Source organism: Ovis aries, chromosome 4 (genome assembly GCF_016772045.2).
Source record: "Ovis aries strain OAR_USU_Benz2616 breed Rambouillet chromosome 4, ARS-UI_Ramb_v3.0, whole genome shotgun sequence".
Lineage (NCBI taxonomy): Eukaryota > Metazoa > Chordata > Mammalia > Artiodactyla > Bovidae > Ovis > Ovis aries.
Window position 1 is genome coordinate 8,402,774 of NC_056057.1, and position 27,417 is coordinate 8,430,190.

Genomic DNA, 27,417 nt, shown 5'->3' on the forward strand with positions numbered 1-27,417 from the left:
CGCGGCTCCTCACGGGATTTGAGCCTGGTGACCACACGCTCGGGGTCCGAGACCGACACCTGGGTTGCAGGGGCCGCCAGCCAGCCCACCAGCCAGGCATCAGGAGACCGACCCTGTCTGCCCCTGCACCCAGGTTTGCGGGCAGAGCAGACCCGCGAGCAGATGGACTTGGAAGCGTCTCCGCTGAAGCCTGGGGCACTGGGAATTGGGTGGGGGGTGCAGATGTGAGCAAGGTGACAGAGCCTGGGAACAGCTCTTGCAGCTTGAGCCAGCGTCAGAGGCCGCCAAACGCGAGAGGACACACATATTCCAGGACCTGCCCGCTGCTTGGGGGGCTGCCCGCGGCTCCTTCTGGAGCAGCCTCAGATCTGGGGTGCAGCAGATACCCCTTGAGGGGACCAAGGAAGAAACCGCAGGCATTCCTTCTCCACACTGAAGCCTCTAGCAACCGTGAGCCAGGAGATGTTCCAGGGTCCAGGTTCACTCAGCTCACCGCACCACAGGCCAATTAATGGATAGGAGGAGGTGCTGAGGCAAGGGATACAACTTTATTCCAAAACCAGGCTGACAGAGAAGGTAGATTAAAGTCTCAAAGTAACCATCTTGAGGTCTGGATGCCAGGTTTTTATAGAACTGAGATGGGGAAGATGAGGAAACAAAGTTAAAAGGCCATTGATCTTGCAAATATCTCCTAGAATGGCAAGCCTTCTAGAGGGGATGTGTTCATTACTTCCTGTAGCCATCCGCAGGTGGACAGGGTCCTGAACAAAGGCACTTTGGTTTAATATTCAGGCAGCCAGGCAGGATTCCCCCAGGCAGACCATTATATATAAACAGTATCCTTTTAGTGAAGAAAAGCAACAGGGAAGCAAGAATTAAAGTAAAAGGTCTAACATGGAGTCATTATTGGCTGCTCCCTGTAATAGAGGGGTCTTGGCATCTGGACTGGTGCCCAGCTTGGTGCCTCTTGAATGATTTGATTACCAACCCTCAATTTGGGATGAACCTCAAAATTTCAGGAAATAGGCTTTTTGAAGTGTGCATGGGTCATACTCATACATCAACACCACGATCCCCACATGATTCCACAAACCAAAAAGCACAAGGGCAGGCCTCCATGTACAATCAGAAAACAGCCCACTGAGAACCTAAAACAGAGTTGAATACCAAACATTACAAGGGTGTAGATGTGCCAACAAGGCAACTGGGGCAACTGCCTCTGGGCTGGGGGACCTGGGGACACCCCAAAAACAGCTACTGCAAAAAGGCCCATCTGAGACAGGAGGGGACACCCTGGAATGCCCTCCAAATCCCTTTCTGCCTCTAGTCTGGAGAGGGGGTTTGACTCCAGGAGGAAGCTGAGGGACACGGAGGCACTGATGCAGGGCTGCTGCCAAGCTAAAGTGGACCTAAGTCTCACTTTGTGAGCGAAATCTGACTACAATTAGTATTTACAAGTCTGAAAAACCTCCCTAGAAATATTTCAAATACTGAGGAACTTTCTTAAAAAAAAAACCAAATCAGGCTAATGTGGTGGGCATGCTCCAATGAAGCTTAAAAAAAAAAAAAAAAAAAATCCTTGGACTTCCCTGGTGGCTTAACGATAAAGAATCCGCCTGCCAATGCAGGAGACACAAGTTAGATCCCTGATCCGGGAAGATCCCACTTGCCTGGCAGCAGCTAAGCCCCTACATTACAACCATTGAGCCAGCGCTCCAGATCCTGTACGCAGCATGTCCTGAAGCCCACATGCCGCAAGGCCCATGCTTCACAAGACACGCCGCCACAGTGAGAAGCCCCCACTCACCATAAGGTGAGCAAAGCCCACGCAGCAATCAAGACCCAGAACAGCCAAAATATAAATTAAAAAGAAAAATTTTTTTAATCTTCATAGCTAAGACAGGATTTTCTTTGCCTCTGACCTGAAATCAGTTCCCTAGATTCTTGCATAAAGGATCCAGGAAGTCACACAGAGGAGACTGTGGCAACGATTTTATTTGCAGGAACCACAAACGCCCTCTAGATAAACGTTGGGGATCAGGCCTACATCAGGCGCTTCTTGATGAACTGGCCTACTAACCGCTGGGGCCGCTGCTGGTACTCGGCCAGCACCTCGTGGGGGCTGCTGATCTGGTCTCCTTCCAGGCGGTTGAGGAGGGTGACGCACACCACGGCCGCTGCAGGGCGCAAACGCCAGGTCAGCACAAACAGCGGGATTTCTAGCTTAATCCCTGGAGACCAGCCTCCACTCCTCGAGAGAAAGTCTGGGATGCAGAGCACCCTGTCCCACTGTCTCATCCTCCCGCTGCCTTTGCATCCCAAAGAGATTCCCTCAGCAAACCCCAGGACCAGCTCGGGCCCCTGTACTGCCTTGAAAGGCCGGGTGATGAGACAACAGGGACTGCAGGATTTCTGGAAGCAGAGCTGGTTGAGGCCAGGAACTACGACTCAGAAATCCCAGGAGCTCTGAGGGCCAGATTCACTGGACAGCTGGCAGCGAAGCCCGCCCTGAGCAGAGGGGGAGCTTTCTCATCTTTCTGGCCCCTTAGTGGCACCTGAGTCCCGGCAGAGACACTGCAGATCCTGCTTTGCAGCGCGTGTCAATCTGAAGAGCACAGAGGTGCGCTATGCACTGGGCCCATAGGCATGCCTTGCGGGGCAGGGCAGGCGGGTAGTCCCGGGAGGACTTGGGTGAGGAGTGGGGAGATGCAGGGGGTTCAGCAGGGTGGGGGTGGGGAGTGGCAGCCTACGGATCCCACCTCGGAGGCCGCAGGCGTTGCACATGGCGGCGAAGACCGACGCCTCCATCTCGATGTTGCGGATGCCGGCCGCGTAGGCTGCCCTCAGGTACTCCTGCTTGTCCTTTTCAGTGTAGGAGCAGAGCGCCCCGTCCAGGCGGCCTTGCCCTGGAAAACCGTGGAGCACTCGGCACGGGCACGCAATAAACACCCACTGCACGCCCACCCGACTCCCCAGACACAGAGGTGGTTTCGAGCCCGCCCGGCCTGCTTGCCCTCCAGCATCCGGCCCGCAGTGGAAATCATGCGAAGCAAGCGCACGTCGGTGGCAGACCCCCAGCAGGAGGCCAGAGAGCCGCTCACCCTCGTAGAAGTCCAGGGTGCACATGGTGTTGCCCACGACTGTGGGGAACTCGCCGAGGTCCGCGGAGCAGCGCGCCAGCTCCTGCACCAGCTGCTCGTCCAGGTCCGTGTTCCGGACCTCTCGCTTCCCGAGGACAATCTGCTCAAACTCCGGCTTAAAGCAGGGGTCCACTGCCTGCCGAGTGATGACCACTGAGCCTGGCTCCAGACCTGAAGGAAGGAAGGCGGGGCGTTGGGAAGGGAAGGGCCTGGTCCATGCACAGCAACACTGAAAGGTCAGTCAGGCCCTAAAAAGAAATAGGTAAGGACCCCTTTTCGACACCAGATTTATTTTTCCTGATGGTAAAAGAAACGAATGGGTACAGGAGTGACTGGGCCTCTGCACCCCACTGAGCAGCATCTTAACAGTTGCTGCTGGAACTCTCTGGGGCTCCCTTTACCAGCAAGTGTGCAGCTGGTCCCTGTTCTGCACTTTTTTAAGTAATTAAGGTTTTGAGTAAAACAAAAGTAGGCAAGAATAGTGTAAGGAATTTCCGGGCTCCCCAGAACTGGTTCCTGTGGCCACCAGCCCCTGATGCCCTGGCTTCCCTCCACGAGTGACTCCTGGTGAGGATCTGCTTTCTGGGCCTCCCTGGGCGTTTCCACATCTGTAGCTACATTATTCTGCTCCTCCGTCTTTGGACTTTTAATAACTTTGCTTGAGATTTGACCATTAGCATTTCTCACCACTACTTGCCTTAATGGGATATTGGTTTTCCTAGACATTAAGGAGGAAGAAGCACAAGAGCTGTTCCAGAGCTCCACGCCCTCGCCCCCATATCAGCTGCTTTCATGAAACATTAAAAACTATGACCAATCCTCAAGCTCTGGCTCTGCTCACCCCACTGTGTGTGGATCTGGACTTTCCCTGCTGCTTCAACAGACACCCCTCAAGTGTCTCCCCACCCCAAGTGTGGACCTGGAAGACCCCTCAGATGGTGGCTTTCATGAATTCATGGTGCAGTATTTTCCAGCTGCTTCAGGCCTCAATTTGGAGGGTGCAGCCTTCCTCCAGGGTCAGCCGCTCTTCCTCAGACCCTGCATTCTCTCAGGATACCCGCTGGCTATTTCAGAATTCTCCTCTCACATCCATCAGGAACCCGAGTTTCTCGTGCTTCCTCCTGAGTGGGGCCCGTGCCACCCACCCACTCTTCCTATTTCAGGATTCGGGGGGTGCCCTGTCACACTTTGCTGATGAGGATTTGGGGTCCGGCTCTTTAGTTGATCTGTCTATTTCTATGAAGCAATTTTGGGAGACTCAAAACCCACCCTACTCCCTCCAGAATTCATTCTCTGGTTATTGATTTTAAAATCCCTGCAGAGCAAGAACTCAGGAAAAACCTGGTGGAGCTTCTGGCGACTCTGGTGCCACGTGCATGAAGGAGAGCCTGTGCATTGGAAAGTATCACAGCTAAGTGGGCAGGGCCCTCCCTAGTCATTGGGGTGTTTTCTGAGAACCCTGTTAAACTTTGAATGACAATCTGCAAACATGGATGCTACCTATCAATCTGTCTATGTAGTGAAAAGAAAATGAGACTATGTATCAAGAAGATTTAGGGCCTACAGAAGCCCTGTTCACAGCAGGGAAACCTAAATTTTCAAAGTGTCATAAATCCAGGGGAAGTCAGGCCTAGACAGTCAAAAATAAATGCAGAGGCCAGGCCTCCTAGCAGCTCCCAGCTCCTTGATGAGAGTGAGAATTGTCAGAACCCATTTTTCAGCAGAAAAACCTGCCCTGAGTTGGGACATCTGAAAGCAGTACAACTTACATAAAACAAGTTTGTTTCAACGACTTTGGCTTAAAACTCAACATAATTTTTAGCGTTTTGTGATGTTAAAAAAAAATTACAATGAGCACTGAGGGCTTTTAGGCAATTTAAGAACACTTATCTTTATTTTGTATTCCATCTCTTTCTTCCCCCTTTGAGTTTCCTGTAGGTTTTCTCATAAGGTACTTCACATCCTTGCAAGAATAGGGAGGAGTGAGCGAATTGAAGGAGAAAGGCAGGGAAATGAGAGAGTAGAAAGAATAAAAAGAGAACCAAGCAAACAAGAAGGCATGAGAGTGTAACCCAAAAAGAATGAGTTTTCATATGCGGGTGGCCTGGAAGCTTTCTGCAGCTATTTCTGGGGTGTGGGTTGGTAGAAGTAGTTGGACCAAAAAAAAAAAAAAAAAAAACATAAAATAGATAAATAACAAAACAAACTTGTTTTCACACCTGCTGCTGCTGCTGAGCTGTCCTTGGACACAGCCCAGGTAGGAGCTCTGGGTCCCCTCAATGCCCCACCTTACCCCCAGCAAGGTCCCGGTCATGCTCTGCACACTGACCTATCCCACCGGAAGTGCCAATGCGGATGAGGGTGACGCCGGAGCAGCGAGCGTGGTACAGCAGCTTGATGAGCTCATGCAGCATGATAGCGATGGAGGGGATGCCCATCCCGTGCTAGAACCAGGGAGAAACACTAGCGTCACGCTCCGGTGGAGTCTCTGTGTGCCCTGTGGTGCATTGCTAAGTGGTCGTAAAGAAGATGAACTTCAAAACGTAGTTAAAAACTATGACTACATGGGGAAGCTTTGCATGATGCTGTTGAACAGATGACCCCGTCTGATGCACCACAACCAGAAGAACAGATCTCAGCTGAGGACCAGAGGCCTGCGGTTGCCAGGTAGTGAGCAGCCTCTCTGGCCTGGGAAGTCCTGCACACATTTCCCCCTTTCTCCACGCGCTCTGCCGCAGCCATCCTCAGCGGCCGGCACGTGGCTCCGCCCTGTGAAGGCTGCTGCCTCTCCGCCCCCAACCCTCGGCCTTCTTCAGAGGTCTGCTGGAGTCACAGCCACCAGGAGCTGATCCAAGGTGGGGCAGTCCTTGGAGGATGTGTTAGTCATGGAGTCTGGCATGTGGGAAGTGCTTCCATGGATTATTAGTATCCAGATCTGAGCACGTCTTGATTCCTAGGTGTGTGCTGTGTGGTTGAAGCTGCCAAACATCTCAGCTACTCAGAGCGGGGGCACCCTCTGGGCAGCCTTACTCTATGGCAGCACTTGCTTAATGTTCTTGCCTACAAAGGAAACCAGAGCTGGGAAACGAGAAACACCAGAGATCTGTGTTCACTCAGTGCTGAATCACACGTGTGTGACGTAAGTCCCTGTGAGGTGGCCAGGGCGGGGGCCGCCTGGTCCCGGTCCTGGCTCTCCCTGGGGCCCCGGTCTAGGCAGGTCCTCCTGGCTTCCAACCTGGGTCCTCGCCGCGTGCACACAGCTGGGTGGGCATGCACGTGTGTTTCCATGCGTGTCCTGGCCTGTCCTGAAGGCAGGCCCCAGCTCCAGGCTCCCCTCACCCCTGTCCCCCGTGCCGGGCTGTGTGCAGGGCAGGCAGGAAGCCTGCAGAGCTGGGGGCCCCGGCCCCCGACCAGGGCAGGTACTCACGCTGACCGACAGCACTGGGCCCACTTTAAACATGGTGTAGCGGTCAGTGCCCTCACAGATGTTGGGATAGTCAGCACCCGGGTGGGCAAAGCCCAGCTCCACGGCCACGTACTTGATGAAGGCTTTCATCCGGGAAGGGCTTCCTCCAACACACACAAACTGCAGACAGAAAAAAGAACCCCGTCAGCAGAGAGAACACACCCCATCTGAGGAGCATGGGTCCTCAAAGTGGGCCCCCCACTGCAGCAGCATCTCCTGAAACTTGCTACAAGTGCAGGTCCCTTCCCTGGCCTCCCCCGGACCTGCTTTGTATGGGGAGCCAGTATTTTGTGTGCCGTGGAGGCCCCCTGGTGATTCCAGCATTCCTTCAGATTTAAGAAGCACTGGTTCATGGACTCAGCTCACTGCTATTGGACCCAACAGTGTGAAGCAATCAGATGCACAAAATGCAGGACAGCATCGCCCTCCCTGGGCAGATTAAACCCAGGCTCCACGCCAGCCCAGGTTCCATCCATCTGTGTGGGCAGCAGCTCACTGCACTGGAGGGAGCCTGGGTTCAGAATAAGGTGGGGCAGGACCCTCAGTGTCCAAGCAGCCTGTCCATAAAATGGACCTCTAACCGCCCTTTCACCTGCCAGCAGAGAACCCAATGGCCAGTTTGAGAAAGAGTCAGGGGCCAGTAGGGGCTTGGGGAGTCGTAGCTGTGGACGGAGCGGGTAAATCTGAGACACAGAACCTACGGTCTGAAAAGTGCAAAACGAGAAAGCTTACCAAAGAAAAACAAGTAAATAAGTCACTCTTAGGGACTCAATGATCAAAGAATTATTAGTCTCTAAACATAAAAAAGAAAACTTCTACAGCCTAGAAAAAAATTATAGGTTAGATTTAAAGGAAGAATGAAAGTGGAAAATTGTCCGTCAGTTTGAAATAAACAGCATGAAAGAACCAGACGGCCAGTGGGACATAACCTGGTCATGACCTATGATCCCATGAGGCAGCCCTGGATCGAGGGTCAGTGGCCTGTTTCAGTTTAGAATCCTAAACTTTAGTCCACTTTAAAAGTCCTCTGTGAGGACAATTCTGGACCCAGGTGCTTCAGGCTCAGGACAAGGGGTGCCTGAAAGCTGCATTCAGCAAGTAGGTCATTGAAGGAACCAGCTCAACAAATCGATGTGGGTCTTAAATGACAGACAGCAGACACAGTGACTGCTCCTCCTCATTATCCCTTAGTCCCCTAGAAAAGATTTAGTGTCTGCTCTTTTCTAGTCTCTCAATGAAGCATTAAGAATATTATTGATCTTACGACAAATTCCAAGGATTGAAAGCCCTGAGCATTTTACCTTCACGTCTCCAAACATGGCTGGGAAATCGTGCGTGCTGGTGCTGAGGCTGAAGTGGTAGAGGACGTCTTCCTTCATTGCTGCTATGTGGGGATTGCAAAGCCGCACCAAGTCACTGTCCCAAAACAGGAAAGGAGACAGTTTATAGAACCAGCGTCCAGCGGCCAACTGGACCACTGAGGCGCTCTGTGCCGGCGAGGCACGCGGGACCCAGCAGCGGGACAACCCCAACCTACAGAGGCTTCTGCCCCATCTCAGTTCCCGCCACTCCTCCCCTTCACCCCCTCTTCACTTCCAGGGCTGGTTTTGGAGGATGATCAGACAGAACTCACAAGAGCACCGAATGGTACAAAGATCAAAATGCCAGTTCACTCCATATAGAGTGTAGCCAGTTACCACCCAACTCAAGCTCACTCAACATATGTGGCTTTGTGTTAAAAATAATATACTTATCACAGGAAATATGCATGGAAATAAAAGGAAAAAATGGCCTATAATCCTCCCAGTCAGAGATGGCTTTTCCAATCTGATGCCTTTGCTTTTCATTTCCTTGTCATTAGCCAGCACTTAGCTGGTACAATATCCAAAGAGAGTGATGAGAAAAGACATCTTTCCATTTTGTTGTTTTCTCTGCAGCTGCTTGAAACTTTGTGTGGTTCACATTGTATTTCTCTTGGACAGTACACTGCTAGCTGGCAGTAGAGGTCAGCAAACATTTCCCATAAAAGACCAAATGGTAAATACTTTTTCCCTTGACGGTCATACAGGTCCATCACCTCTTCTCAACCCTGCTGTTGTCACATCAAAGTGGCCACAGACAACATGCAAATGGGTATGGATGTGTTCCAATAAAACTTTATTTTTAAACGTAATGCCGAGGTCTAGATTGCATCTGCAGCCTTAGATACACCTCCTTCTATACCTGTGCCTTCCAGATCCCAAACACAAGTGTGCTGCCCACCCCAGGGGCAAAGAGGGAGGCAGCACGGGGCCCCAGTTCACAGCAATTAGGACCTTCTATTTCTTCCTTCTGAGTCAGACTTTCTGCTCAGAACCCACTGATCACATTTCCTTCTCAATCTAACTGTGAGAAAAAGCCATACAGGAGACGGTCTAAGCATCCTGGGATTTGTAAACACCACAGTGTGACTGACCCGGGCCACCTCGTCCGCTGTTTCTAGCCCCTGTTCTCCTGGCATCCATTGGTCCTCGCTCTAGACCAGGCTCTAGACCAACGGCGCTTGCTCCTCTGTCTTCTGCATCTCATCACTTCTTCCTTTCCCTTCTCACATTTCCCTCCTATTTCCTTAGAATGTCATCCAAGTTAATTCACAGCCCAACAGTGTCGAGAAGCAATAAAAAAAGAGGCAAACATTTTTCTGTAAAGCAAATGCATTATTTTTTGTGTTAAGACACATCAATAAAAATTATCAAGTGAAAAAAATTTTTTTAATTTTTTAAAGATGCAAACAAAATATTAAAGAGAGACAGATCTTTTTCTAAACGAGAGGTGCTGATGGCTGGCTCACAAGACGACCCTGAGGCAGAGACGGGAGAGTCTCACTCAGGAGAGGCCACCTGCCCAAGCCACAGTCTGTGCTGCACCCCCAACCAGTCCCAGCCAAGCCCACTCTCCTGGGACAGGGGGTGTCTTTCCAGGGGACCAAATCCAGCGGGGACAAATCCCAAGCTTTCCCTGAATGCCTTCTGAATCTCCAGGCCAAGCTGAAATTCTGACGTCGCAACACAACCACAGCATCTGTAGCTCCTTTGAAGGTAATTGTTTTACTGTAATTATGGTTCTTGGCCTCCTTCAGGATGTTCGCAAGAGAGACTACAAACGGAAGTGTTACTAGGCAAGCATCGGAACTGACAAAACAGGATGTGACAGAACAATTTTGTCACTTATTTCAAAATACAAAAGCTTTCTTTCCTCTCTCATTCCAGGAAGAGGAGAAGGAAATAGGGTGTAACTCTGGAGACCAGCAAGGATTTTAAAATATGTAAATTGGACACATAATAGCAAACAGAACAAGCCCAGACTTACTTTTGTTACTGAGGTCTAATTGACTCCCAGTGTTGTAAAAGAGTCAGGTCTACCACAGCGATTCAGTTTTTTTAAGCTTATACTCCATTTTTTAAAGGGATTTTTAAATAACAAGTAAAAGACATATTACTTGGAAAACTGTTCCTCTAGCCTACACACAGTTTCAAACTTGACTTTATCTTCCTTTATTCTGTCACTTTGTTTAACAAATATTCGTTGAGCACCTCTCTGTGAAAGAAATGGGTGAGATGCAAAAGGAATGAAACCTGACTTCTGATTCCAGGAGTTTATCAGCAGGGAGGGAAAAACATGGCTATTGGACAAACTGGCCCAGATGTCTTGGGTCGCATGCTCAAGAAACTGGCAGAGAGACTTCCCTGGTGAGCAAGTGGCTAAGACTCCATGCTCCCAATGCAGAGGCCCTGGCTTTCAATCCCTGGTCAGGTAATGAGATTCTGCATGCACCAGCTAAGATAGATCTTACACGCTGCACAGCCAAATAAATACAAACAAACATTTTCCAAAAAAGGGGCTGGCGGATAAGGAAGGAAGCCTGAAACCAAAGGGGGGTCACTGCCGTGTGTCCACCTCACCTGGTGCCCAGGTCCCCTTCTCCAGCCTTTATTTCGCACTATCCCCACTCCATCAGCCCCCAGGGTCCTCAACTTGGGGGCAGAGGTCAGGGAGAGAACAGTGGGGATGGGGTGTGTTTGGCTGTCAATGATTGGAAGCACTAGCAACCCTACTATTTCAAGTAAAGTTATCTCTGCACATGCCATTCCCGGGCAGCCCCCCAAATTGAAAATGGGCCAAAGACTCTTCCGGGAATGAAGGAAAGGGCAGGTGTCCATGTGGGATTAGGACATGAGCAGATGAGCAACATGTGTGAGGCTCCAGAGGACCTCCTGAGGAACCTCCCAGAAGAGACCCAAGGAGCCCTACTTAGGAGAAGGGAATCCTGAGAAAAGAGTTTTATGTATAGTGAGGTAGGACTGAATTCAATTAAATATATTTTGTTACTAAGAGTAACTGATGCAAAACTGAAGTTTGGTTTTCTCTCTGTGTTAAGCGAATAAAGCTTTCTTGGAGGGACGTTCCTGGTGGCCCAGTGGCTAAGACGCTGTGCTCCCAATGTAGGGGGTCCAGGTTCGATCACTGGTCAGGGAACTAGCTCCCAACATGCCACAACTAAGATGCAATGCAGTCAAATAAATGGAAAATGAATAAGTATTTTTTTACAATGTTTAAAAAGATAAAAAGTTTTCTCGGAATATCGAGCCGTTTTCCCTACTGGATTGTGCGTCTTTGCCTTTTAAGTGAGCTGTATTTGCTTTTGAAAGATTGCATTCTCACTTTGGTTAAGTGAATTAAGTATTGTTCCACAGTGACCTAAGGTCCTATTTGACCAAGTGTTGTAAAACTTTTTCACTATTTTGACAAACTTCCCAAATTCTCCCCGAAGCTGACTTTGGGATTCTTCAGAAGGGACCCCTGAAGCACCTCATAGAGAGCAAAATTAAACTCATGAGGCTTATTTGGTATGTTAAATTACATGGGAAGCGTTGTCGTGGCAAGTATTCTTAGGTTACATTGTGTGGGCTAAGTATTACTAATACACATATTCTAGAAATTATATGCCACTCCTTAGAATCTGGTACATCCTGATAATGTTTACAATCATAATTCTAGTTATTATGTTAAAATTTTGTATGTCACAGAAATAGCCAAGTTTCTTTACCAAATACAATGTAATCAGACCTTTAATCTTGCCTTTTTAAGTCCTTTGTCATTTATAGACTGCTTCATCTTCAAAAAGATTCCATAAAAAGGACTTTTTGGTAATTCCCTGGCAGTCCAGTGATTAGGACTTGGCACTTTCACTACCAGGACTCGGGTTCAATTCCTGGTCGGTGGTTTTTATTGATTGATTGATTGATTGATTGATGGGGGGAGTTGCTTATATTGTTTTTTGCCTTGCTAAGCAGCTTATGAGACCTTAGATTCCCAACCAGGGATTGAACACATGACCCCTTCACTGGAGGCTCAGAGTCCTAACCACTGGACCTGTTTTCCAGACATAAGGAAACTCTTCTCCTCAAGCTAATTATGACTTATAGAAATTTGGTAAATTACACATTGGTAAGTAGAATTGAGACAGTTACCTTTCCTTTCTACCTGATCTCTCCAGAAATTGGAAACTCTTCCCTTCTCATCAGCTTTATCAGGTAATAAAATTAATTATCTAATAATTATTAATTGAGGTCTGTATTTACTACCTAAGGTGCATTTCTCAGATGACTCCTTGTTGCTATGCTACATTATTGTACAGTTTGTTTCTGATGCTTATTAAAGTAATCTATCTTTGAATGAAGATCACATGCACCATGGCCTGTAACCAGGGGATTATACACCTGGGAAAGACATCAGATAAAGGACTTTTGGAAGGGGCTCTATTAGGCCTCCTTAGACTTCAATTAAGATTAATACTGCCAGACCAGGACAAGAAAATTATGATATCTGAAGTAGATAGCTGAACAAGATGCCAGACCAGGCCTGTAAGCTAATTACTTTAATAATTGCTCACTTTTGCTTATAAACCAGAGGTATTTCTTCCTTGGGCGCAGTCATTTTTAAGTTTCAAAAGTCAAACTAACTGCTGAGTTCAGGGCCAATTTCCTCTGTCCAGTACTCCTAGGTTAACTTGGTGGGCTCCTCCTCTTACTGGATGGCCTTTAGGTCTGAAGTATTGACATCATACAGAGTCTGTTCTCTTATTACTGTGGAATTATGTTAGAAATTAGTAGCAAAAGATATTTGAAAATAACCCACATTTTCAAGTGCAATGTGACATTTACTGACAGAGATCTTTGACTTGGCTGTTGGAAGTCTCAGTAAAGTTAGGAGACTAAGGACACAGAGGCTGATTGCAGAGAAGAAAGCATTTAATGTAAATTAATAGCAAAGATACTTTAAAAATCCCATGTATTTGGAAATTAAATGTCCATTTTAAATGATGTGTGTATCTAAGAAACCATAAAAAGGAAAATTAGAAAATATTTGTAACAGAATAAAAATGAAGAGAGAATTTACCAGAATTTGTTGCATGCAGCTGAAGCTGCTCAGTGCAACTGAACACATGAATCTTGAATAAGGGGTGAAAACAATGGACACTAGCATAAAATTCTGTTAGATTTAAACAAAATCTCTACTTTAGTTAACAATACTGTATAACATGTTTCCTGGATTTTTTTTTAACATAGTATTTCTTTATATTCTCAAAATTGAATTAGAAGTTTCAAGCCTCATTTAAATTTTTTTTTAAATCACCAAGGTAACAACCTTTCTAGACATTTAGCAGTAATACCAATGTCAGAATACATGGAACTATATCAAAGTTTTGAGTGAATACATAAGTTACAAATCTAGCATTCTATTCATACTAAGTCAACAAGTGGAATCAAAATGCCACAAATTTTTTAGCTGTCATCTTCCTGCTTAATCTTGTAAGGGGTCATGACGACCCATGACTCACTGCTCTGTGGATGTATATCTGGATTGTGCAAACTGTCAGTAACATGTCGTGTGTGCGTGCAGGCAGGCATGCTAATTCTCTTCAGTCGTGACCCTTTGTGACCCTATGGACTGTAGCCTGCCAGGCTCCTCTGACCATGGGATTCTCCAGGCAAGAGTTCCAGAGGAGGTTGCCATGCCCTTCTCCAGGGGATCTTCCCGACCCAGAGATCGAACCCCTGTTCCAGACATCTCCTGCCCTGGCAGGTGGATTCTTTACCACAAGCGCCACCTGAGAAGTCCCAGTAATACATCATTTGATGTTACTACACTTTGTCTCAAAACCATTGACCTCTTCTGGGCAAAACAGTCCTTAGAGCTTTTTGGAAAACCATCTCCTGCATTGTAATTCTCAGGCTAACTGGAATATAATCTTCCTGTTTTCTCTCAGATTGACTATTAATTTTTTTGCATCAATACCAGCAATGCACAAATATACATAAAAAAGTGGCCATGTGAGCCACACAGTGGATAATGAACAGCTGCAAAGAAATAAGGGAAGTATCTGAAAGTCAGAACCAAGAGAGCTGGGGGGGCAGCAGGGACTGTGACTCAGAAAGTGTCCAAGAGGAGAAAGCCTCTTGTAAAGTAATTGCTGGATTGCGTGGAGCTCCCCCTTCCCCAAAATCTTATGAATTGACCTTCCCCAATGGCCTCTTTGGAGAGGCCTCTCAGAGCTACCTGAGGTGCTGCCTTCCAGGCTGCAGTCCTCTTTTGCCCCAAATAAAACTTAGCTCGCAAAAAAAGAGTGTCCAGGAGTAAGGAAACCTCACTGGATACAGGTCTGAGAGCTTGCATCCTCGAGGGACAAACACCCCAAGGCTACAAGCCGTGCCCTGCACCAGGTGCCAGGTGTTCTCAGCCAGCTCAGCTGCCAGCCAACCCAGCGTTCAGTCCCCCAGAGCCCGCTCAGGCTCAGACCCAAGAACCAAGGTGTCCACGCGCCTCAGCTCCTAGCAACTCAAGGTCATCCCCACCAGCCTAGGCCGGGCAGCACGCAGGTCACCTTACTTGTGATTTTCCCGCTTCTCCGTTTCAGCCGCGGTGGAGGCCATTCCCTCAGTTGAGGCAGGACCCTAGGAGAAGACGGCAGAGTCTGTGAGAAGGTAATAGTGACCATTTTAGGAGTTCGTCTGAGGGCATAGCGACCGCAGTCAGTGGCCACCCAGGGAGCTGGGGAGCGACCTACGGAGAGAAGGTGGGAGCAAAGCCAGTAGGTGACTGATGGCTGCAAGAGGCCCGGAGGGCTGTGTGTGATGGTTGTTCACACTGTTTTGAATTTGCAGCCTTGAGGCCTTTATCGCTCAGATTTCAGTTTGCTGACACGGGCTGCCTCAGCATTAGAGCCACCACGGTCCAGTGCGCTCCTTGTTTAATTATTTGAACACTAGTTAATCCTCCCGATAGGAACCACTGTCGCTCTGTCAGCAAGGCCACGTTAACCTATGGAAAGCCAGCGCCTTCGAGAGGAACCCTACATTTCTGTATCACATGCAGGCACGTATATACAACCAGGAAGGCTGCTAATTTCAGAGGGCAGCCGGCGGAAATATACCCGAAGTCAGAGTGTGGGCTGGCGTCTCATGCGATCCCCGGGGCAAGACAGCCCTGACCCAACGGACTACACTGGGCTGCCTCACCCTTCGCGAATCTGAACTCTCCTCCAGCTCAGGGCAGGCAGGGAGCAAGCAAAGGCAGCAGCTCTTCAGAGCCTGCCATGGAGTGAAGGGAAGGACCTGGGGCAGGTATGGATCAACCCACCGCCCTGCTGCAACTCAGAGCCGGAAGAAGGGAAGTCCATGAGAGGTAACCACAGTTCTCTTACTGGGGCTGGACAGTCAGACTGCCACTGCAGAGCTGAGCCTGAGGACCTCCCAGAGGCGAACACGGTGACCGGATTCTGCATGGAGCCACCCCCAGCATTCCCAGGTCAGGTTCTCAACCTGGAACCCCACCAGCCACTTATCAGAAAACCAAACCCATCAATGGGTGCTGTTACACAGTTAAATTTGGACCATTTTTAGAAAATGCTGAAGACCAAAGACTATCATCATAATTGGGTCCAGGCACAGATTTCTCTGGAGAGTTGCCTTGCCTCTCCTCGCCTGGACTTCACCCTCCCTTAGCATTGATAGGACGCTTCTGAGGAATTTCCAGCCTGTGGGAGTCACTTCAGTCATGTCTGACTCTTTGCAACCCTATGGACTGTAGCCCCCTAGGTTCCTCTGCCCATGGAATTTTCGAGGCAATACTGGAGCATGTTGCTGCGCCCTCCTGCAGAGGATCTTCCTGGCCCAGGGATCGAATCTGTGTCTTTTATGCCTTCTGCATTGGCAGGCGGGTTCTTTAACCTGGTGCCCCCTAAGCCCAGCAGCCTGAGTCAGTTGCAAATTGATTGTACCCAAGGTGGGCAGGGCAGGGTGGTTGTTGGGAACCTCCCATCCATAGCCAGGTGACAACCCAGACTTGTGATGGGAGTGCAGGGCTCGGGGTGGGGGAAGGCGGACAGTATTGTTGGCCTGAGCCCCTAGCCTGTGCGGTCTGACAATGTCCCCAGGTAGACAGTGTCAGAACTCAGTCCGACAGTAGGACTCCCTGATGGTGCAGGAGCTGGTGTGGAGAACTGCTTGATGGTGTGGGGAAAACAATCAGAATTGTACTCAGTGATCAAACTCTGAGGGCATAATTCGCCTTTACAGCATCCAGCAGACAGATGGGTGAAATGAGATGCAGACAGCCCAGTTTCTGAAGAAGTCTGGCATCCAGGAAACGCCACTCTCGTCACGTGCACCCTGCAGGCAGCAGCTACTGCCCCTCTGGGATCTATCTCATTGTCTGCAGTAAGTGCAGACACGTCTTCCGGAGCACCAGCCCACAGCCTTCCTTAATGGCCCTCACTGTCCCCAGAGAGATGAAGTCTGGCTGAGGGTCATGGGGAGTCAGTCACCTCCTCCTGCAATCTGTCCCCTCTGGTCTGCCAGCTCTTCCTCTGGGGGTGACGTAGGGGAGGCGGGTATGGGAAAGAGGAAGGGTGAGAGGCGCCTTCCCACGGGGCGGCAGCTGAATCACAGAGTTCAGAGGGTACCCCAGAGGTCCTCAGGGAGAATCCATCCCTATTTTCCAGGAATTGAAACTTAGCCACAGAGAAGTCATCCTGTCTGGACTTGCTAGTGTTTCTCTCTAGCCCATTTCTTTCCCTGCCTTTGAAGCAGAGAATGCATTTTCTCTGTAATCCTTGCCCTCTGCAACCCCGGACCTCAGCTCCTTCCTGAAGTGTGGTAGGCTTCCTAGACTCAGTTTAGTGCCTGGCGGGTGTTCCCCTCCAGCCTGTGAGCTCCCCACCCCCAAGACAACTCCTCCTGGGGCCAGGGCCTGGCCTTGCCGACAAGAAAGCTTTATTTAACCAACTCTGTGCAGAGATTACAGCCTTTGCAATGTTGTAACTGGTAACTTCCTCACTAAATATCTTAAGATGTTCAGGTGGAGTGAGCGTGCATGCACGATTGCCTAAGGAATGCTGGTACAACCACCAGAGCCGTATTTCACGCTCAGAAGGAGCTGGGTGTGGAGGATAAACGACACGGCCACCCCACCCGCCCGCTGAAAGGTCAAAGATGGGCAGGGGGTGAAGGAAGTCCCTCCCCTCTCAGTTCACTTGCCCTTAGACCAGCTGGAACAGACGGGGTCCAAAGCCACACCGCTGTCACGGGCAGACTGGTTGCTCACTCAGATTCCCCCTTATTCTGCAGGCCACCAACAAGGTGAGCGCCCCACTTCTGTAAAAGGAGACCCTGGTGATGCTTAAGAATTACCACTCAGGGAACCATGCTAGTAGAATTTCTGAAGAAATTTTCAAGTTAATAAAAATGTGTAGGGGACTCCCCAGTGGTCCAGTGGCAAAGACTTCGAGCTCCCCATGCAGGGGCCCTGGTTGGGGAGCTACATCCCAAAGGCTGCAGCTAAGACCTGGTGCAGCCAAATAAATAAATCTTTTAATGTGTATGTGAAGCTTGTGGGTAAAGGGATGTCACCAGACACTGCTGTAAACAATGTTGCCTCCATCAAGTCCTCAGCCAAGGCAGCCATCCCCACGGTGTACCCCAGGAAACTCAGGATGGAGAAAAACAAGACGTTGGCCCTAGGTGGTTAAGATGAACATCAGACGAATGATTTCAAGAAGCCCAGCCTCTTACATCTTCCCGCACACAGAAAAGCGCTGAGATCATTAACTTGAGATGTCTGGTTTCTGCGATTGGCTGTAATCTTCTGATGTTCAACTTAAATGTCTGGTTTTTGCTTTGCTCTCAGCAGAACTCCTATATACCCTGGGTCCAGTTTTACCTCTTTGGAGCTTTCCTCGCAGCTACCTGAAAGGCTGTTCCCTGGACTTAAGTCCTCAGTAAGGTCATCAAACAAAACTTAATTCCCAACTTTTAAGTTGTGTGGTGTTGTTTTTTGTCAAGAAGATCAATTATTTTTTTCCAACCATCAGAGGAATCAGAAAATAGGCCCTTCACCATCGAGGCCAAAGTCTGTTCCCCCCGGGAATTAATGCAGACAGAGAGAGAGGGAGCCCTCCAGGGTCCACTGCAGTTGGTTCAACTCAGGTCACAACTTAAAGAGTGTTGGAAGTGTAAGTCACGCAGTTGTGTCCGACTCTTTGCAACACTATGGCCTGTAGCCTGCCAGGCTCCTCTGCCCATGGGATTTTCCAGGCAAGAATACTGGAGTGGGTTGCCATTTCCTTCTCCAGGGGATCTTCCCAACCCAGGGACTGAACCCAGGTCTCCTGCATTGTAGGCAGATTCCTTACCATCTGAGTCACCAGGGAAGCCTTTGTGCAGTGTAACTAGAAGTCATCGTAGGCAAGCTCATTCAGAGAATTTAGGGAACATTTTTGATAACTGCTTTTTCATTTGCTTTACTGAATTAATGCTATCACGCACCTGTTTCCTCCAACAGACAATATGCTTATGTATTTCCTAAGGACGCACCCTTGATGTTGTACAGCTGATGTTCAGCCTGGGCATCACCCCAGGTCAATACTTGTGCAGCACCCACTTCATTTCCTCCTTGGCGGAGAAACGCTAACTTGCACAAACCCCAGCACTGAATCAGCACCGCCGTGCTGTCCACCCACAAGAGGTGCCACCCGTCCTGCCCACCCCTATTCACCCAATACAGCTGCGGCCGGAGCGGCAACGTCAGGGGGAATTCAGGCGCTTGCCTCATACTTTTACTTCACCTTTTTAGTAACTTAGAAGCAAAAGGCAAAGGAGGAAGGGAAAGATATACCCATCTGAATGCAGAGTTCCAGACAGGAGAGATAAGAAGCCCTTAAGTGAACAACCCAAAGTAGAGGAAAACAATAGAATGGGAAAGACTATAGATCTCAAGAAGACTGGAGATACCAAGGGAACATTTCATGCAAAGATGGGCTCAATAAAGGACAGAAATGGCAAGGACCTAACAGAAGCAGAAGAGATTAACAAGAGGTGGCAAGAATACAGAAAACAATACAAAAAAGGTTTTAATGACCCAGATAACCATGATGGTGTGGTCACTCACCTAGAGCCAGACATCCTGGTGTGTGAAGTCAAGTGGGCCTTAGGAAACATTACTACGAACAAAGCTAGTGGAGGTGATAGAATTCTACATGAGCTATTTAAAATTCTAAAAGATGATGCTGTTAGGTTCTGCACTCAATATGCCAGCATATTTGGAAAACCCAGCAGTGACCGTGGGACTGGAAAAGGTCAGCAGCTTTCATCCCAAAGAAGGGCAAAGCCAAAGAAGGTTCAAACTACCATATAATTGTGTTCATTTCACATGCTAGCAAGGTAATGCTCAAAACCCTTCAAGCTAGGCTTCAGCAGTACGTGAATGGAGAACTTCCAGATGTACAAGATAGATTTAGATGTGGCAGAGGAACAGAGAGATCAAATTGCCAACATTTGTTGGGGCATAGAAAAAGCAAGAGAATTCCAGAAAAAAAACATCTACTTCTGCTTCACCCACTATGCTAAAGCCTGATTGTTTTCTTGGGCTCCAAAATCACTGTGGACAGTGACTGCAGCCATGGGATTAAAAGATGCTTCCTTCTTGAAAGGAAAGCTACGACAAACCTAAACAGCATATTAAATAGCAGAGACATCACTTTGCTGACAAAAGCCCATATAGTCAAAGCTACGGTTTTTCCAGTAGTCATGCACAAATGTGAGCTGAACCATAAAAAAGGCTGAGTGCCAAAGAATTGATGCTTCCCAACTGTGGTGTTGGAGAAGACTCTTCAGAGTCCCTTGGACAGTCAAGAGATCAAGCAAGTGAATCCTAAAGGAAATCAACTCTGAATATTCATTGGAAGGACTGATGATAAAGCTATAACTCCAATACTTTGCCCACCTGACTCGAAGAGCAGACTCATGGAAAAGACCCTGATGCTGGGAAAAATTGAAGGCAGGAGAAGGGGGTGACAGAGGATGAGATGGTTGGATATCATCACCAACTAAGTGAACATGAGCTTGAGCAAACTCTGGGAGATGGTGAAGCACAGGGAGGTCTGGTGTGCTGCAGTCCATGGGGTCACAAAGAGCTGGACACGACTTAGCAACTGAACAACTACAATGCCTTCCTATTTATCTGTAAGAGAGCAGAAGGTGCTAAGAATTGCACTCGTTAGTCATTCAAGCAAAATCACCAGCAGGTGTGCCTGTTAAGGTTGGTATCAGCACGTGTCGTGTGTGATCTGTAGAGACAGGACAAGAGGCAGGACTCTGGGTCCAGTGGAGTAAACATGTGCGAATGTGAACTCCAATGCCTGCTGGCCTAGGGAGAGCCGGGTAAAGGCACAGACTTCTCTAGTTCAACGTGAGGGACGAGCTGCTTCTTAATGATCCTGGATTCCTAGAAATGGCCAGGAAAGGATGCAGCAGAGAGAGGACAAGACAAACAGTGTTCACAGCGAGGGGACCTGAAGCCCATGAGACATGTGGAGGACGCCGAGCTCAGTGGGCTCGGGGTGGAGAGGGGTGGCTTGGGCGCTGGTCCAGGACCAGGCACAAGGGTGGCCAGGTGTCACCACCAACGTGACCCCATCCTGGACGTGACTGCAGGCTCTGAAATCTTGGACGCAGTGAATGACAGTCAGAGGCTTTCATACGAGATCCACACAAAGGGCTCCAGAATAAGCCACTGTTACCTAACAACTATACTGAGCTCAAGACTTTGAGGTCCTGAAACCCTTTACACGCCTGAACCTTGGGACTTCCAAACGTGTCACTAAATCAAATCCCTTATGATTGTACAGTGGAAATGAGAAATAGATTTAAGGACCTAGATCTAATAGAGTGCCTCATGAACTATGGACAGAGGTTCGTGACATTGTACATGAGGCAGGGATCAAGACCATCCCCAAGAAAAAGAAATGCAACAAAGCAAAATGGCTGTCTGGGGGGTGGGGGCCTTACAAATAGCTGTGAAAACAAGAGAAGCGAAGGCAAAGTAGAAAAGGAAAGATCCGAATGCAGAGTTCCAAAGAATAGCAAGGACAAAAAAGCCTTCCTCAGCAATCAACGCAAAGAAATAGACGAAAACAATAGAATCGGAAAGACTAGAGATCTCTTCAAGAAAATTAGAGATACCAAGGGAACATTTTATGCAAAGACGGGCTCAATAAAGGACAGAAATGGTATGGAACTAACAGAAGCAGAAGATATTCAGAAGAGGTGGCAAGAATACACAGAAGAACAGTACAAAAAAGATTTTCACAACCCAGATAATCACGATGGTATGATCACTCATCTAGAGCCACACATCCTGGAATGCAAAGTCAAGTGGGCCTTAGAAAGCATCACTACAAACAAAGCTAGTGGAGGTGATGGAATTTCAGTTGAGCTATTTCAAATCCTGAAAGATGATGCTGTGAAAGTGCTGCACTCAATATGCCAGCAAATTTGGAAAACTCAGCAGTGGCCACAGGACTGGAAAAGGTCAGTTTTCATTCCAATCCCAAAGAAAGGCAATGCCAAAGAATGCTCAAACTACCGCACAACTGCACTCATCTCACATGCTAGTAAAGTAATGCTCAAAATTCTCCAAGCCAGGCTTCAACAGTATCTGAGCCATTAACTTCCAGATGTTCAAGCTGGATTTAGAAAAGGCAGAGGAACCAGATGTCAAATTGCCAACATCAGTTGCATTATCGAAAAAGCAAGAGAGTTCCAGAAAAAATCTACTTCTGCTCTATTAACTATGCCAAAGCCTTTGACTGTGTGGATCACCACAAATTGCGGAAAATTCTTAAAGAGACGGGAATACCAGACCACCTGACCAGCCTCCTGAGAAATCTGTATGCAGGTCAGGAAGCAACAGTTTGAACTGGACATGGAACAACAGACTGGTTCCAAATTGGTAAAGGAGGCTGTATACTGTCACCCTGCTTGTTTAACGTATATGCAGAGGACATCATGAGAAATGCTGGGCTGGATGAAGCACAAGCTGGAATCAAGATTGCTGGGAGAAATATCAATAACTTCAGATATGTGGATGACACCACCCCTATGGAAGAAATAAAAATGAAAAAATGAAGTGAAAAAGTTGGCTTAAAACTCAACATTCAAAAAACTAAGATCATGGCATCAGATCCCATCACTTCATGGCAAATAGATGGGGAAACAATGAGAGACTATATTCTTGGGCTCCAAAATCACTGCAGTCATGAAATTAAACGATGCTTGCTCCTTAGAAGAAAAGTTATCTAGGCACCACATTAAAAAGCAGACACATTACTTTGCTGACAAAGGTCCATCTAGTCAAAGCTATGGTTTTCCCAGTAGTCGTGTATGGATATGAAAGTTGAACTATAAAGAAAGCTGAGCACCGAAGAATTGATGCTTTTGAACTGTGGTGTTGGAGAAGACTCTTGAGAGTCTGTTGGACTGCAAGGAGATCCAACCAGTCCATCCTAAAGGAAATCAGTCCTGAATATTCATAGGAGGGACTGATGCTGAAGCTGAAACTCCAATATTTTGGCCAGCTGATGCAAATAACTGACTGGTTGGAAAAGACCCTGATGCTGGGAAAGATTGAGGGCGGGAGGAGAAGGGGACAACAGAAGATGAGATGGTTGGATGGCATCACTGACTCAATGGACATGAGTTTGAGTAAACTCCTGGAGTTGGTGATGGACAGGGAGGCCTGGTGTGCTGCAGTCCGTGGGGTCTAAAAGAGTCGGACATGACTGAGCGACTGAACTGACTGACTGACTGTACTATACAATCCATGGAATGCTCCAGGCCAGAATACTGGAGTGGGTAGCCTTTCCCTTTCTACAAGGGGTCCTCCCAACCCAGGGATTGAAACCAGGTCTCCCGCATTGCAGGCAGATTCTTTACCAGCTGAGCCACCAGGGAAGCTCATAACCCAGAGACAAACGGACCCAATTACCAGGCCGCCTGTCGCCAGCTGTGACTGTTTTGAAATAATGCAAGAAGGTGAGACCTTCATCACTTTGAGCCTTATCATCTACCCTAGACAATGAGACCCAGGCTATAAAGTCTCTCAGTTCCGCTAGAAGCGAGGCCTAGTACCTGAGGTGCTAGCCTGCTGTGTTCTCCCCCTTGCCCAGCAAATGGAATAGTGTTACTTCTGTTTCCTCCAAACCGTCTCCATCTTTCTATCAGCACTGGTGGACTGGGAGCCAAGAGCTTGGCAACATTTCCACATGAGATACAGGAGGCCATCACTCACCTTCTTGCCAACCCTCAGTGAAGAGACTCAAAGGCTCTGAAATTCACACTCTGGTTCCTAACTGAGGCCTGTCCCAAGAGTGTTTCAGTTTCTCCATTGCCTGTTGCTCTTCTGTGAGACACGATGTAACCTAGTTTGGCCCCACCCCTCCCCCACAGGAGCATCCCTCAGAGCTCAGTTGGTAAAGAATCTCCCTGCAATGCAGGAGATCTGGGCTCTATTCCTGGGTCGGGAAGATCCCCTGGACAAGGAAATAGCAACCCACTCCAGTGTTCTTGCCTGGAGAATCCCATGGACAGAGGAGCCTGGCGGGCTACAGTCTATGCAGTCGCAAGAGTCAGACACGACTGAGTGACTAAGCCACCAGCGCCACTTCCTTAACTGGGCCCTCAGTCTAGCTCTGCTACGTCCAGCTTGCAAAATCAAAAAGCCCTCCAGCTGGCAGCTGGTTTTGGTTTTCCTGTTTTGTGTTTATTGTTGTTCTGTTTTATTGTAGTTTTAACCTATTTAATCCAACTCAGACAGGCGGATTACTATGGGCATATAGATTAGTGTGTAAACGTTTATATATATATATATTTTTTTTTTTTGAATGAACATATTTCAAAAGCAAATGTGTGTGTATATGAGAGGAAGGAGGGCGGGCAGACCAGAAAGATGTTCAGGGTTTATCTTTAGGAAGCAGAAAAACTGAAAGTTTCACTTTCTTGTGGTATCTTCGTTCTGTTTTTTGTTTTTTGTTTTTTTTAAGAATTTGTATTAATTTTATGACGACAGAAAGTTCACTTGGACAAAAGCCAATGGAAAGAATAACTACTTTGTTTCAACTAAAGTGCTACTTCAGTGCCTACCAGGGTTGAGAGTACTGGAATAAAAACTGTAATTCATGTCTGATAAAACTGTTTGAATTAGTCTGCAGTCTTTGAATGTAGAAAGACTGCAAAAGATCAGTTTGGCCTCTGAGAGGTGGGGCGGGGGGCAGAGGGGGGCGGAATTGTGGCGGGGCGGGGGGCAGAATTGACCCAGACGTGGAAGAGGGGGCCCTCTGCTAAGAGTCAGGCAGGCCGAGTGAAAGGCAAGGCAGTCCTGGGAGGGGTTGGCAGGGTGGGAAACCCCCTGGGCGACGGTTCTTTCTATTCAGGGAAATTGCAAATCTTTTAAAAGCCAGGGTCACAGCCCTTGAATGGAATCAAAGGTCTCTGACCCGGAAACACAGGAAGTGGGGGAAGATGCGCGAAGGGAGACCAGGCTAGGCAGGGCAAGGGGACGGAGAGGCAGCCGGGAGGACGGAAAACAGCCGATGAGTTCAGAGCGCAGAGTCACTACGCCTGGAGCCAGCTTACAGGATATGGCCCCATTCCAGCCTGGGTTTCAGAGGGGGTTTCTCTGCAAGTCACCATCAGCGGGGAACTGCACAGGGCAGAGCCGACCTCTGGCGAGGAGAGCGAAAGACGGCCAGGGCTGGGAAAGAGCGGGTAGGAGAAGGCTTCGGGCGGGGACTCTGACTTACCTAGACACGCCCCAGACCCCAGAGCTGGGGAGGCGCCCCCACATGCCCGTCTTAAAAGCAACCTGCCGCTTACAAGAGCGGCAAACAGACCTGGTCCCCGGTGCAAATCATATTTGTGTCGGACACTTCAACTGTAAAGTTTACTCTCTTGATCTGCCGGACACCTTGCCGCCAGTATTTTACCCTGTGACACTTTATCTGTTGGCCTAACGCACACACCTGAGTTCATTTTAACTCTGAATGTCTGGTAACAGTCCTTCTCCAAAACGTCATTTCCACTCTCCCCTCGCAAGAAGGGGACGCTCCAGGTGTCCCGGGACCCATCTCGCTCGGTTTGGACTGCGCATCTCATGCACCAGGTGGACCCAGCATCTTGGCGGAGCCCGGACGGACACCCGAGCGGCGGAGGCGAGGATGAGCACCCTCCCTCCCGCACATCTTCCCTGCATACCCTCCCGTCGCGTCCACCGCGCGAGGTCTCCCCGCACCTCCTCCCGGGGCATCCTTCCCGCACGCTCTCCCGTCACTAACTCCTCGCGCGCCCTCCTCGCACATCCTCCCTTCACGTCCTCCGCGCGCGCCCTCCCCGCACATCCTCCGTCACGTCCTCCGCGCGCGCCCTCCCTGCACACCCTCCCGTCACGTCCTCCGCGCGCGCTCACCCAGCACACCCTCCCAGTACATCCTCCCCGCACACCCTCCTGTCACATCCTCCGCGCGCGCCCTCCCCGCACACCCTCCTGCCACGTCCTCCCCGCACGGTCTCCCCGCACCTCCACCCGGGGCATCCTCCCCGCACACCCTCGGAGCACGCCCTCCCGGCGCTCGCTCCGCGCACTCGCTCCCCGTGCGCTCTCCCGGCACAGCATACCCGCGCACCCTCCCCGCTGATGGCCCCGCGTCCTCGCACCGAGTCGCCTTACCGGCAGGGTGATTCCCGAAAACTGCACTCCGGCCACGGAGACTCCCCGCGCAGAGACTGCCCGACCTGTGCTGGGAGGTACTGGGAGCTGATGGAGTCAGGCCTCCCGGGGGTCCCCGCCCGCCGGCCCGCAGCTCCTCCCATCCCGGCCCCCCAGCCCCACCTCCGCCGGGTTTCCTGCTGCGCAGCGGGCGACGGCGAGTGACCCGAGACCAACCGCTTACTCATTAAGCCACTCGTCCCGCCCACGACACCTCCCTGCGGCTTCCCCTCCTGACAGCAGAGACCTGAGGGACAGAGGTGACCCCCTGAGGTCACCGCCCCGGCCGGAGCCAGGGTACCTGCGGGCACCCACCCCGAGTGCAAGCGTGGGGCAGGCGGATTGTCTGGGGCAAGTGCCAGAGTTACCGGTGTGGACCTAGCGCCGGGCTGGGGATGAGAGTGGGCCCCACAGGCCAAAGGTGGTCCCCTGGGTCTCTCTGGCCCGGGTTCACTCTGGGATCCCCCTGGTCCTAGTAGCGCCCGGGAGGACGGGAGGGAATGACTCATTCATTCGGAGCCACAGGCTGAGGCAGCGGAACTGCCTCGAGGCCTCCAGCCAGCTCAGGCGGTCCTGGCTGTCCTGTCACTAGGGGACCTGGGAGGCAACCCCCACCCGGGAGCCCCAGGCCTCTGGGAAGGGGACGCAGTGGCCGGCTATCCCTGCGAGATGAAGTCCTTTTCTTTCCAACAGGCTGCGCTTGAGCCAGAAAACCAAGCACCAAAGACTTCACAACCTGTTCAGTCCAGTTCAGTTCAGTTCAGGCGCTCAGTCGTTTCCGACTCTCTGCGACCCCATGAATTGCAGCACGCCAGGCCTCCCTGTCCATCACCATCTCCCGGAGTTCACTCAGACTCATGTCCATCAGTGATGCCATCCAGCCATCTCATCCTCTGTCGTCCCCTTCTCCTCCTGCCCCCAATCCCTCTGAGCATCAGGGTCTTTTCCAATGAGTCAGCTCTTCACATGAGGTGGCCAAAGTATTGGAGTTTCAGCTTCAGCATCATTCCCTCCAAAGAACACCCAGGACTGATTTCCTTTAGAATGGGCTGGTTGGATCTCCCTGCAGTCCAAGGGACTCTCAAGAGTCCTCTCCAACACCACAGTTCAAAAGCATCATGTTGATGTATGGCAAAACCAATACAATATTGTAAAGTAATTAGCCTCCAATTATATAAATTTAAATTTTTTAAAAAAAGCATCAATTCTTCGGGCTCAGCTTTCTTCATGGTCCAACTCTCACATCTATACATGACCACTGAAAAAACCATAGCTTTGACTAGACGGACCTTTATTGGCAAAGTAATATCTCTGCTTTTCAATATACTATCTAGGTTGGTCATGACTTTCCTTCTGTTAAATTAGAACCTGGTAAATGTGACACCTGGAAACAAGTTGTCTCCAGCCATTTCTAAACCACACAGGTGAACCCAGCCAAGCCCGTTTACTGAGTCCAGGCTCACTCTGCTTGCTGCAGGACAGGCCAATGAGAGAGGAGGTGTTGAGGCAAGGAATAGGAGTTTATTTGGAAAGCCAAAGCAGATTGACCAAGAAGATGGCCAACTCATGTCTCCAAATGACCATTTTATTGGGGCCTAGATGTCAGGTTCTTTTACAAAGCCTATGAGAGAAGCAATGAGAAACTGAAGTCAAAAGGCAGAGCAGAGAGGAAGA

General features: G+C 49.4%; 1 protein-coding gene across 2 annotated transcripts; it reads right to left on the bottom strand.

Annotated features, from left to right (window-relative positions):
* Positions 1–1,977: 1,977 nt before the first annotated feature.
* Positions 1,978–25,776, bottom strand: UPP1 (uridine phosphorylase 1). Of its 2 annotated transcripts, XM_004007697.6 has the most exons (8): positions 25,705–25,776; positions 14,536–14,600; positions 7,908–8,022; positions 6,568–6,726; positions 5,470–5,584; positions 3,102–3,311; positions 2,760–2,906; positions 1,978–2,177 (listed from the first exon to the last, which is right to left on the bottom strand). In XM_004007697.6, the coding sequence occupies exons 2-8, from the start codon at positions 14,577–14,579 to the stop codon at positions 2,044–2,046; spliced, it is 924 nt and encodes a 307-aa protein (XP_004007746.1). In that variant the 5' UTR covers positions 14,580–14,600; positions 25,705–25,776; the 3' UTR covers positions 1,978–2,043. The 2 variants fall into 2 exon arrangements, with proteins under 2 accessions (XP_004007746.1, XP_060270915.1); XM_060414932.1 differs by lacking the exon at positions 25,705–25,776 and having other exon boundaries at positions 7,908–8,026; positions 14,535–14,589.
* Positions 25,777–27,417: the final 1,641 nt, after the last annotated feature.